Source organism: Kwoniella newhampshirensis, chromosome 1 (genome assembly GCF_039105145.1).
Source record: "Kwoniella newhampshirensis strain CBS 13917 chromosome 1, whole genome shotgun sequence".
Taxonomy (NCBI): domain Eukaryota; kingdom Fungi; phylum Basidiomycota; class Tremellomycetes; order Tremellales; family Cryptococcaceae; genus Kwoniella; species Kwoniella newhampshirensis.
In genome coordinates this window covers 566,158-577,964 of record NC_089955.1, presented here as the reverse complement: position 1 = coordinate 577,964, position 11,807 = coordinate 566,158, and the positions used below count along the sequence as shown (strand labels likewise).

Genomic DNA, 11,807 nt, shown 5'->3' with positions numbered 1-11,807 from the left:
ATGTGATGAGCATAAGATATATTCATAGGAGCGTAAAGATCCTTTCAAGTTCTCCTATCAAGGCATTCAGCACCACATGTTCAGATTCAAGAACAAGGAGAATGGGTCACCGACGATTGGGGTAACGCATCGACACGAACGATACATGCATCATCTACCTGAACCGGTCTTCTGATTCTCTGTCGTCGCGCCGCCCGTCATTCCCTCTGCTGCGTGAGCTTCTTGCTCGAGTTGTTCTGGGCTGTGGGAGGCAGTGGTATCAGCGACTGTGTTCGGCGAATAAGCCTATCTTTTCAGACCAAGTAAGCCTTGTCGGCGCCCATTGCCCCATCGACAGATTGCCACATCAACGACTCAGCGTGAGACCCCCTTTTCACCAGCATCACGCCATCACCATGCGTCTCTGCCCCAAGCCCAGCTCATCGCACAGGTCTCCGAGAACCAAGATCAGAACGACCAAAGGCTGAACTCACGATTTCCAAACTTCCTTCGTGGCATGCATCAACTCATACAACTGTCCCACCTGTTCCTTACTCAGTTTCTCGAAAGCTTCCGAATCCAGCTTCTTCCCCTTCCACTGTCCTGTTCCTATCGTCCCCGCGTTCTTGTTGGTCACCTCCGATTCTAGATCGTCGAGATACAATTTCCATTGGGACAAGAACCCGATGATGTGCAAAGGATTGTCGGTGCTCCGGGTCAGGCGGAACTCGGATTTGATGTATGAGTCGCCCATGAATCGCATTTCGGGAGGCAAGTGTCGGTGGGCTCGGAGTAGACGGCGGTAGAGTCTGTGGGAGGGGAGTGCGGTTGGGACAGGAAGGGTTGATCGAGGTGTGGTGATGTAGATGGGTGAAGTTGACGGTAGTTTTGATAAGGTGTGGGCATGTCGATTCAAACACGATAGATAGAGGGTTTGGACCAAGTTGACAGGCCATCAGCGGCCCATCCCTTTATGAGGACTGTCACTGGACGGCCAGCGGCGACACTCACGGGATAGGAGGGATGATCTGGACAGAAGCTTGGGATACAGACAGTGGGAGGGGTGCCGAGGCACTTGCCAGACGGATGAATGATGAGCGCATGTGGGTCAGCGAGTCAGGAAGGTCCGGCAATATCAAGTGTCTGTTGATGAGGTCGATGAAGTCGTTGAAGATAGTCGAAAAGAACCGAGATCGACGATCAGATAATCTCAACTTGCACTCGGTATCCCATGAAAGTGATGATGTCACAACTCTTTATGTAATGAACAAAATTCGGTCTTTGACGGTTAACTTCGGCCGATGCCACTGCTTTTTCCAGACTACTACCTACTACTACTGTCGAGTTGGAAAGAGTGCTAGTACTTGGTCTGTCACCAAACACCTCTATCACTCAGCGAGTCTCACATCACTCCACAGTCTGTATATCTCGATATCGCTGCTGACATCTCGTCCATCACCATCATGGTCAGTCCTCCCGCTGCTTTTCTCTCCTTCCTCAGATGCACTTTCGTCACGTGGTAGTACGTGTAACCACCACCGCCGTAAAATGAGCAGGAACAAAGGTCCCCCATCCCGACTTTGTTGTTGATCTGTGAACAAACCGGAATCATATCCGCTATCAGATTCCCATCTTCCAGCGTTTACTGATACAGTCCTCCTGTTGCAGCTCCTCACTCGCCCATCTTCCCTCGCCAGGACTTGCCTCTTTCGAGCCACACGACCTATCGCTCTCAGCATGCGCAACTACGCGACTCCAGCGGGTATCGAGAGGATCAAGGTGAAGAACCCTGTGGTGGAGATTGACGGTGATGAGATGACTCGTATCATCTGGAAGAAAATCAGGGAGGAGGTGGGTGATCTCCTGTTCTCTGCGAGGTTCATTGTGGTAATCGCTCATCCTCTGACCTTGCAGCTCATCTTACCGTTTGTTGATGTTGACCTGAAATATTACGATTTGGGGATGGAGAACAGAGATGCTGTGAGCTTATCGCCAAACGATGTCCATCTGGGCTCGAAGCTGACATTCTACGCAGACCAACGACCAAGTGACCGTTGACTCTGCCAACGCTATCAAGCAATACTCCGTCGGCGTCAAATGCGCTACTATCACCCCTGACGAGGCCCGTGTGAAGGAGTTCAACCTCAAAGAGATGTGGAGAAGTCCCAACGGCACCGTGAGTGTCGAGCCAACACCAAGGGATCCGACGTCCTAATGTGACCTAATGGGTAGATCCGGAATATCCTTGGAGGTACCGTCTTCCGAGAACCTATCATCCTTGACAAAATCCCGAAACCCGTACCTGGATGGACAAAACCCATCGTCATCGGTCGACACGCCTTTGGTGATCAGGTAAGACTCGCCACAAGTATCATCTGTATCACGGTCGCCATACTGATGTCTGTACACTTTGTAGTATCGATCAACCGACTTCCTCGCTCCTGGGCCAGGAAAGCTCACCCTCACCTTCCAACCAGAGGATGGCAGCAAACCCACCGAGATGAACGTGTATGACTTCAAGGGGAAGGGTGTCGCGTTGGCCATGTACAACACGGAGGAGAGCATATACGGATTCGCGCATGCGAGCTTCAAGATGGCTTTGAGCAAGAAAATGCCCTTGTTCATGTCTACAAAGAAGTAAGTGGTCTCCGGGATGTTGCAAAAAGATGCTAAATTTCGTTCTAGCACCATTCTGAAGAAGTACGATGGAAGATTCAAGGACATCTTCCAGGAGGTTTACGAGTCGTAAGTCTCGCATCGGATGCCTGACGATTCGTCCCATGACTGACGAGGCGTCCTGACACAGCACATACAAGCAGGAGTTTGAGAGCCTTGGCGTGTACTACGAGCACCGACTTATCGGTGAGTCGCGGAAGGGAATCGATGTTAGTAGCTGTTCTGATCCATCACTTTCCAGATGATATGGTTGCTCAAGCGATCAAGTCTTCTGGTGGCTTCGTCTGGGCGTGCAAGAATTACGATGGTGACGTTATGGTGCGTTTGCTCGACGACGTAGATCCCCGAGTCGTTGCGTACTGATCTCCTGCTACAGAGTGACATTCTCGCCCAAGGTTTCGGTTCGCTCGGCATGATGACTTCAGAGCTCATCACCCCTGACGGCTCAACGATGGAAGCTGAGGCAGCTCACGGCACCGTTACCCGACACTACCGACAATATCAACAAGGTCACGAAACATCCACCAACCCGGTCGCTTCCATCTTCGCTTGGACTCGAGGCCTTGCCTTCCGAGCCAAGCTCGATCACACTCCCGCCCTCGCCAAGTTCGCTACATCTCTTGAGGAGGCCTGTGTTGAGGTCATCGACAAGGACGGAATCATGACCAAGGATTTGGCATTGGCTATGAAGGGGAAGGATATGACACGAGACGATTGGGTTACGACGGACGTTTACATGCAGAAGGTCAACGATAGATTGGTGGAGAAGCTGAAGGCGGCTAGCTCTTAATCATCGTCGGTACGAGAGGAAAGGAACGTCGCGGATAGAATCATACATATCTCCAATGTATTCTGTCTGCATCGGTTTGCTGCCAACTGATCCTTTGATGGATCTCAACTGCAGAAGGTGACACCTCCACTTTGCATCCTCGTTACGTAACGAGAATATTTCAGCGATTGGATTGTTCGAAGGCAAAAAACCATAAAACTATCTGTTGATACCTACTTCTATGCTATATCTTGAAAGGGAATCAGTGGAACCGCAATCGTCGTCCACAACATGACCTCCATATCAGCCCCGACATCGCTGGCGACTTTCGCCCAGCCCCACGCTTCGAGCTCAAAAATGCCGCACGTGAGATTGAGTCCTGTCGTGGGAGACGCTAGGTCGGCTGTTGCTGCTGTTCAAGGGGATGGTGTGTGGACATACGATGTGAGTGACTGACCGACCTTCGACTTTCCTCCTCAAGTCAATCGAGGAACTCAATGGACGGCCTTGTCGCTCCCTTCTGTACAGCAGGGGAGGACAAGAACGCAGTAGAACATGACAGTGATGCTGACTATACCTCTCAGCTGAGCACTTTACGACCCACCACATCATACACCGTACCTCCATCTACGATCTTCTCCACCTCTCCTCTCAGCTACTGGACAAGGGCCAGTAAACCCAAGGCACCACCTACAGATGAGGAGATGGACGTTGATGATGAGGAAGAGGAGGAAAAGAGTTCGAATGTGACGGAGAAGGAGCGAGTGACTTTGGTGGGATCTGGGAAGGAGGTATGGGTTTGGAGAGGTGAAGAAGGGGAGAAAGAAGTCGTGTCGGTAAGCTACGGGATTTGTCGCTCGATACTGTCCCAAGGCAAGTTTGCTGACACCGTCACCATATATACAGCTCCCAACTGCCGTGCATGCGATTCACCACCTTCCTTCATCACCGCTACCCGTTCTCTCAATTTCCGGCTCTGCAAAGCTCCAACTCCATCTTGTCGACTCCACTCTCGAACCCCATTCTGTCACTGTGCCTCCTACAGGTCTATCAAGCACTCTCCTCAGCTCACGAGTGGTCTCGTCATCGGCAGAATCATGCAAGCTGGTCCTTGTCGACTTGGCGGGCCATGTAGCCGTTCTCAGAATCTCATACGAGATCTCTCAAGCAGAGAAGATATCAGAAGGAAATGTGGGCGACGGGGAGAGATTGGACTTTGCGGACATCAGCGAGGATGGAGTGATCACTGCTTTGGGTAAGCTCGACATCATGCCAATAGCACAACGGTAGCTGACGAATCCTTTTTAGATGGTCAATCAAGACTTCTTTGCCGAGACATTCGAGATTTCCTCTCCGCAGCCCCATCTCCATTTCATCTTTCTCACCCACCGACCACACCTGCTCTTCTATCACTCCCTTCTGCTGGTAAACCTCTCATCCTGCTACCGACACCGCATCCTACTCCTTCCCTCCTCTTAGCTATACCGCTCTCCACCTTGCCCACCATTCTCACCTCAACCTCAATCTCGTCTTTCACTACCACCGGCTCGATCTCTCATCTCAGTGTACTTTCGAGTCGAGGCGGTGTGCTCACCATCGGAGCCGTCTTGAGTCATACCAACTCGGATGGAGAGAGTGGACGAAGTGTTGTCTACACTTGCGAAGTTGGACTACCGGCGAAAGGCGTTGGAATGTCGATGTTACTTGGTACTCACGCCAAGTCCAAAACGTACCTCTCGGCAGGTCTGGCAGAAAACGGCAAACCCGAGATCCGAAGCGCTTCAAAGAAGGCGGAAGATGAGATCATCGCGAGAGTCGCAACGAGCTTGAAGCAACATGACGTTGCTTCGACGGAGAAGATATGGACCGAATGGATCGTCAAGCAAGACTCGTCAGTCCTCAGCGAGAAGTTTGTGAGACGCCTGATCGAGATGATCCTCTCCTCGGCGCTGGATGAGGAGGGCAAGCAGATCGGATCGTACCCAGGAAGTGTGGTCAGAGATCTGGTCAAGAGAGGTGTTGTGAGCGATAGTATGTGGAAGGAGGGCTTCGTAATCGACGGGTTGCTACCTCTAGGCGATTGGGTGAGGCACTCGAACGTCACTCTGTGGTACAGGGATATCATGTCGCTGACATTGAAATGATTATACTTTCCGGTAGGAAACGATTTTGCTCTCACTCAACACTATTCCGACAATCCCATCTTCCACACTCATCTCACTCATCCGAGCGACCCTTCACCCTACCGCCTTGTCAACATCCAAGACCCCGACCCTCGCCACAGCCCTCCTGGAAATCATGTCTGGACCTCCGCCCGCCCCCACGTATCGAATGGACCTCGGACGTGGTCTGGGTGTTGAGGAAGCCACTGCTGTACTTTCCCAACTTGTCATATGGGCAGAAGAACATGTCGAGCGAAGGACAGAGAGTCTTGTAGGATGGGACGAGAACGGGGGCGTGACTGGAGAGGGAGAGACTGACGGCCAATCAATACCGTCTCTGGAATCAACAATCACCCATTCATCTCTTCTCCTAGACGCCCACCTACCGTCGTTCTTGTCGTATCCTCCTTCACATCCTCAGCTCGAACGACTGCAATCATCCCTCGATCCGTTGATCGCTGTCCAGAACGATTATAGACAGCTGAGAGGTCCCGTCGAAGCGGTCCTCACGTTGGTGAGAAGGGAGAATAAGAAACAGGAAGAGAGAGAAAGCAACAAGAAGGCGAGACACGGTAAAGGTGGTAAGAAGAATATCACAAATCCATCAGCATCGGGAGCAGCGGCCAGATTACCAGACGAGATCGTTGGGAAATGGAAAGTCGAAGATTTGGTATTTTAATCGGCCTGGTTCATCACACGCAGGTCCTCAAATGTATGATGGTTTTCCGCTCTGCCCACCTGGCTTGGCTATTCGAGCTTGTTACAACATCCTGCATTGACATGATAATTTTCTAAGACAGTCATGTTATTTGCTTGACATCCGTCCTTGAGCTGTATGAAGATAGATTTGATCAGATACCCGATCCCCGATTCTACGTGTCTACTCATCTCCCTTCCCCTCCCGCACCTGCCCCACCAAACCCTCCACCGGGCACAAAAGCGGGAGCTGATATTCTCATTTTCGTCGGTCCGCTTGCACTGGGGGCGTTCCCGCTTCTGCTTTCTGATACTTTTGGTGATTGGGTAGCACCATCATTCCTTCTTTGGCTCGTGACCCCGTCACTGACCCCATGACTTCCGTTTGGTCGCTTTCCATTTGACTGTTTCGGTAGTGAGGCGGGGTTCTCTCCCACTTTCGTTTCAGATGTCGATGTTGTTTTGCCACCGCCAGGCGCTTTCCTTCCGGACTTCCCTTTCGTATTAGGTACTCTCATTTTCGCGCCACGTCCACCTCTTCCTCCAGCACCGACACCACCACCACCTCGCCCACCATCTCCTTCCGTTCCGCGACCAGCCGGCTCCTTCGCGACTCTCGCCTCTTCCTCTTGCCACCATCTCATGAACTCTTCTTCTTGCGCTTTAGCCTTCTCCGCTTCTTTCTCTTCCTCTTGGATCTGTATCAGACTCTTCGCAGGTTTCTTCGATGCCCTCTCTGCTATATCTCTCTCTTCTTGTTGAATTGCCAGTAATGAAAGCGATTGAGTAGCGGCAGTCGTTGGAGACACTGCTAAGATTGGTGGAGCAGGTGAAGGCGCAAACGTTGTGGGAGTAGCCCATGCAGCATTCGGCCCACTGATACCACCTATAGGACCTGAAGTCTTTCGCGATGTGAAGGGGGGAGCGGCGAGTTTCACCGGTGTGATAATCCGGCTTGAACCAGTTCGTACTGGCACCGGTGAAGCTTGAGATCCGGCCGGTCTGTTCAGCGTGAGGATCGATGATGTTGGAGATCCGCTTTGCTGAGCCTGGACAGATGACAATGAGGTTTTACGCACTTCGAGAGGGCGCCACGAGGGGCCAGAGGTCGGCGGACTTCGTGCTATGGCAGGTGATTTGGTAGATGTCGATGAATGCGTAGGCACGGTCGTATTGGTGCCACGAGGGCCGAGAGATAACGCGCTGCCGGAAGTTTGAGCGCCTCGAGCGGCAGATTTCGATCCTGCAGCCTCTGCCATGATACTCCGTAGGTCGACCCTATATATCAATGTCAGCCACTCATGCCTCAACCCCTCTCGAGTCACTTGTCACTCACTTCTCTGTCTCAACCGTCTTCGACCGCCAGGTTGGCGGTTTTGCGGACAGATCCAAAGGTGTCATCGGCCGGGTAGGTCTGGGAGTATGTGCTCCTGACGAGGTCGAGGGAGTCGTGGGTAGATCATCATCCATCTGGAACATGCCATCTGCAGCCGATGACGACCGGTCAAGCTGAGCCTGTAACTCAGGGCTGGCTACTGGCGATGCTGCTGGTGGCTTTCGGCGTTTGTCTTTTGCAGGAGTCATCGTTTCGACAGGCGATAGAGCAGGTGACCTGGGTTTCCACCTGAACGGCTGTCTGATTCTAGGAGCTGGAATATCCTGTAATAACAGCCATTCACGATGCTTCTCCATCGCTTGCTTCACCAGCACTTGGCTCCTTGAAACAGACAATTTGGCACCCTGTTTTTTTGCGATAGTGTCGCACAGATCTTGGAGGACGTCATTTTCCATGTCATCTAATAGGCCACTTTCGAGCATCGTCTCCAGACATGAGATGATGTAGTCGAAAATGCTTAGTTTGAGCGTAGTAGCTTGATAGAACGCAGCCTCGGTAGCGAGAGCGGCGGCATTAAACACGTTACAATGGCGGATGATCACTCGAGAGCACACAAGCACGAGTCGATCAAGCAGCAGCTCGGTCTGTACGGCATATTAGCTTGATCCCAGAAGTCTCGCAGTGTCACGCAGTGTTTAACTCACAGCAGCAGCAAGCACCTCAAAAACAAAGTCCAGGAAATCATCCAAGGTCTCTTGATCTTCGACATCGTCCGTCAGCTGAGTGTATAAGGTGGTGGTTGTTGTCGACTCACGTAAGTAGTCGAATAGATCCTCCTCTGTGCCTTCATGGATAAATCTGAAGACGAGTTGCATCGAAGTCCACTTCAGGTGCTCCATCCTCACGACAACTCTCCCATCTTCTTTTCGTCCTAGAGTCCAGTCGCTATCCGCGAACATCGCTTCGAAGAACGGACATCTCGCCCGAAGTATTGTGGAACTACAGGATACCTCCTTATCGGCCAGCACCAGAGTAACATCACTAGCAGTTTTAGGCGTAGCGGGAACAACTGAAGTTTTGTTGAAGAATGTTTGCAGATCATGAGGGAGTGTATGCTGAGATAAGGGCTGTTTCGCTGCATAAGATAGGACAGAAGCGAGTGGGGTCAGCTCGAGTTCGGTTGCAATTGCTTGTAGGTCGTGTTTGATGTCGCCTATCGGAAGTCGTAAGCTCGTGAACTTCTCTTGGATCAATCGAGCCACTCGAGTATCGTAGACCGCCGTGACTTCGTCCGAATAGATGTATTGCAGGAGCAGAAGCACCACGAGAGGATGACAAGCTTTGACGAAGATCGCCTTCGAAGATGCGTATTTGCCGAACGACAAACGATCACTCTTGTACCGTCCGGCCAGCAAATCCGAGAGCTTATGTACTCGCAAGGACACAATTACACTATGCGCAGGAACGGCCAAGCCTTGGACGACCAAGTGGATATCACTTCCAAGTAAGGCATCACTCCAAGCGAATAGTGAGTCCCCGTCGTCGGTTTTCCATCGTGATAAAATCGTACACATCCGCAAGGCAATGGAAGAATCTTTTGCGACAGAATTGGTGCTCTCGTCATCGTCGTCCTCGTCCGCCTTCTGTTTGGTGTGTTCTCGGTCGAAATCCTCGGCGGTCATTTGGTGTTCAAACCGTCGGAAATGTGGTTGTAGGAGGAACATGTCTTCTTGCAGGGTCCGACCAGATAAGGATATATGTGTAGGTTCAGCATCTACTCTGATCGCACCGAATGCGCCCGACTCGTTGACGGCGACTTTTACAGTTCGTTGAAGATAAGGGATCCTTCGGAATTTGAGCTGTCCCGAACCGGATTTCAATCGTTGTCTGACAAAGACATGCCCTGAATGAGTACAAATGATGACCGTTCCATCTGTGCCCAAGGCGACATCCTACAGCCGTGCATTATTAGCCTTGACAACAATCTCAGGGCGATGGAACTGCACATACCTTGACGGCAGTGAAGCTCTTCCGCAACGCCCATATCATTTGCGGTTTGACCGTGACATGCCTGTCTCGGCTCTCTTTCGAGACATCTTCCAAGGGATTTGGCAAGGTGAAGGTGAAGACGTCTCCGATGGATGACAACGCGGCGAATGCGGTACCACAAGATGTAACTTTTTTGATCAAAGGTTTGAGAGTCGCCTGTGGCGGTCTGAAAGGGAACGCTTCGGAAAGTACTCTAGGTGTGGAGAAGCTGATCTTGAAACTGGTGTCGCGGTGAAAACATAGCACCTCGAACGAGTCAAGCAGGCAGATCATCGCGTATTCCTGAAGCGAATTCTGTCAGCCACGAAACTCTGAGAGTTACTGTTCAACGCACCGAGAAAGCGATATCAACCACCGGTTGCGTGATTGATGTCACTCGTCGAGGAACAACCTGGACTGGATTCGAAGCCTTCTCATATCCAAGATGACCAGCATTCGTTCCCCATGTCCATACCGCGTCATCCGTCCAACATGCACTGGCCATCCTACTCGCTGCCACACCTCTCACCATCTCTTTCTTTAACGGTCCCACAATCCTCTTGGGCGAGACTTGAACTAGATCATCGTCTCTACCGCCGGGTAATGGCTTCTCTGGCTGCTCGACAACATATCCCAATTGTGAGAATCGGTTATGTCCCCATGATAAGATATATCCGCCAGATGCCAGGGCGAGAGTATGATCTTGGCCGAGAGCAATAGCCACAATCGTATGTGGCATATCTGGCATGGGTAAGAGAGATAGCTGTGAATGTACCGATCGACCTAATCGACCGTTGGCGCCGAACCCGCATATGCTGAGATTGCCCCTTGCTTCGTCCGTCACAACACCGGTATGCAATTTGGCCATTACGACATCCTTAACACCGACATGATCGAATCGTTTCGAAGGATCGGATCTTCCATTGGCTTGAGCTTGAGTGAGAAGGTTGATATGGTCGGGATAGGACTTGTCAGAGCTGTCCCCGGTTCCAAGAGCGAAATTACCTGTACAGCGACTAAATTAGTAGAGCAAAGCATGCTATGACTCGGGTGGCTCACGATTGACACCCCAAACGAAGAGATCAGTTCCATCGACATCATGTGGTGGATTGGTCTTAGTCAACAGCATTAGCATGTTCTGTGGCAATGCGTCGTATCGCACTCACCCCTTCCACAGTGCCGTTATACAGATCATACGCAGTCATCCCTTCCATATCCTTGATAGACGTATCTATATCATTCCTCGCCAGCAGATCTCTTGCAGCTCTGACGTTACCAGCGAACAGTGCTCTATGCAGAGCAGTGTAGCCTGATTCTTGATCTTGGAAATTAACAGAGATGTTGGGGTTTCGAAGGAGGATCGAAAGGAATGTGTAAGACATGGGTGTGAGTGACGAAGCTGCGAGATGAAGCACTCTGAGAAACGAGACCGTGTCAGCAACCTCACTGGTTTCTCGCATGTTTGGGCAGAGATGAGGTGATAACGACACTCACGTCCTTCCTAGATTATCTCTCTCATTGATATCCGCTTTGACTGGAACACCCGTAAATCCACCCATCGACCAGCTCTTCCCACCACTCGCACTCCCAGGTCCTATCCCCTTCCCGCCTCCCCCTGCGCCTCCATTCACGCTCCCTGGGTTGTTGTTCGCCGTACCCTCCAGCTCTTGTCTGAAAGCTTTGATATTACCATTATGATAATGGACGTGAAGGTTGGGCATATGCGATCGAAAGGGAAGTCGCTGCAGACGTCAGAGAGGTGAGAACCGAGGAAGAGGGCCTCGGTCAAACTTTCTCTTGATGTCTGAGTGAAGTAATCCTCGTTCACACTTGAGACGAGGACTGATAGGTTGGGAAAGCTAAAGACGATACTGGATTTGCTGGGTGGCCAGCTTGTCGATAGATAAGGTGAAACAGTCGTCAGGTGGCGAATTGCTGAGTGGCACAAGCAAAGCAGATACTGCAGATGAGAAGGCGGTGATTGCAGGTGGGACGCTGCAGATACAGATGAGATGAGTGCTGCTGAGATACAGAGTAGTACTGAATTGTTTGATTGACTTTGCACCACTCTCGAGAAGGTGAGTTTCGATCTTCAGCCCTATCAAACGTGTCTGGTGGAGGTTCAAGACGCGGATCCGACCTGAACGTGTCAATCCGCCGT

At 51.3% G+C, this 11,807-nt stretch overlaps 4 protein-coding genes across 4 annotated transcripts; 2 read left to right on the top strand and 2 right to left on the bottom strand.

Moving 5' to 3' along the window:
* Positions 1–150: 150 nt before the first annotated feature.
* Positions 151–1,082, bottom strand: IAR55_000231 (acetate non-utilizing protein 9, mitochondrial; the record flags this gene model as incomplete). The annotated part of the gene is made up of 3 exons (XM_066943367.1): positions 151–241; positions 474–788; positions 991–1,082. 3 exons carry the CDS (start codon positions 1,080–1,082, stop codon positions 151–153), a joined length of 498 nt encoding a protein of 165 aa, XP_066805909.1.
* Positions 1,083–1,442: 360 nt separating this feature from the next.
* Positions 1,443–3,445, top strand: IAR55_000230 (isocitrate dehydrogenase, NADP-dependent; the record flags this gene model as incomplete). The annotated part of the gene is made up of 10 exons (XM_066943366.1): positions 1,443–1,445; positions 1,648–1,830; positions 1,894–1,959; positions 2,015–2,155; positions 2,212–2,331; positions 2,396–2,616; positions 2,665–2,724; positions 2,786–2,841; positions 2,897–2,973; positions 3,032–3,445. 10 exons carry the CDS (start codon positions 1,443–1,445, stop codon positions 3,443–3,445), a joined length of 1,341 nt encoding a protein of 446 aa, XP_066805908.1.
* A 270-nt stretch (positions 3,446–3,715) lies between these two features.
* Positions 3,716–6,265, top strand: IAR55_000229 (uncharacterized protein; the record flags this gene model as incomplete). Its single annotated transcript, XM_066943365.1, has 5 exons — positions 3,716–3,868; positions 4,009–4,260; positions 4,331–4,679; positions 4,733–5,508; positions 5,585–6,265. The coding sequence occupies 5 exons, from the start codon at positions 3,716–3,718 to the stop codon at positions 6,263–6,265; spliced, it is 2,211 nt and encodes a 736-aa protein (XP_066805907.1).
* Positions 6,266–6,470: 205 nt separating this feature from the next.
* IAR55_000228 (uncharacterized protein) lies at positions 6,471–11,367 on the bottom strand (the record flags this gene model as incomplete). Its single annotated transcript, XM_066943364.1, has 9 exons — positions 6,471–7,560; positions 7,619–8,262; positions 8,323–8,378; positions 8,433–9,570; positions 9,629–9,949; positions 10,002–10,651; positions 10,706–10,760; positions 10,813–11,062; positions 11,141–11,367. 9 exons carry the CDS (start codon positions 11,365–11,367, stop codon positions 6,471–6,473), a joined length of 4,431 nt encoding a protein of 1,476 aa, XP_066805906.1.
* Positions 11,368–11,807: the final 440 nt, after the last annotated feature.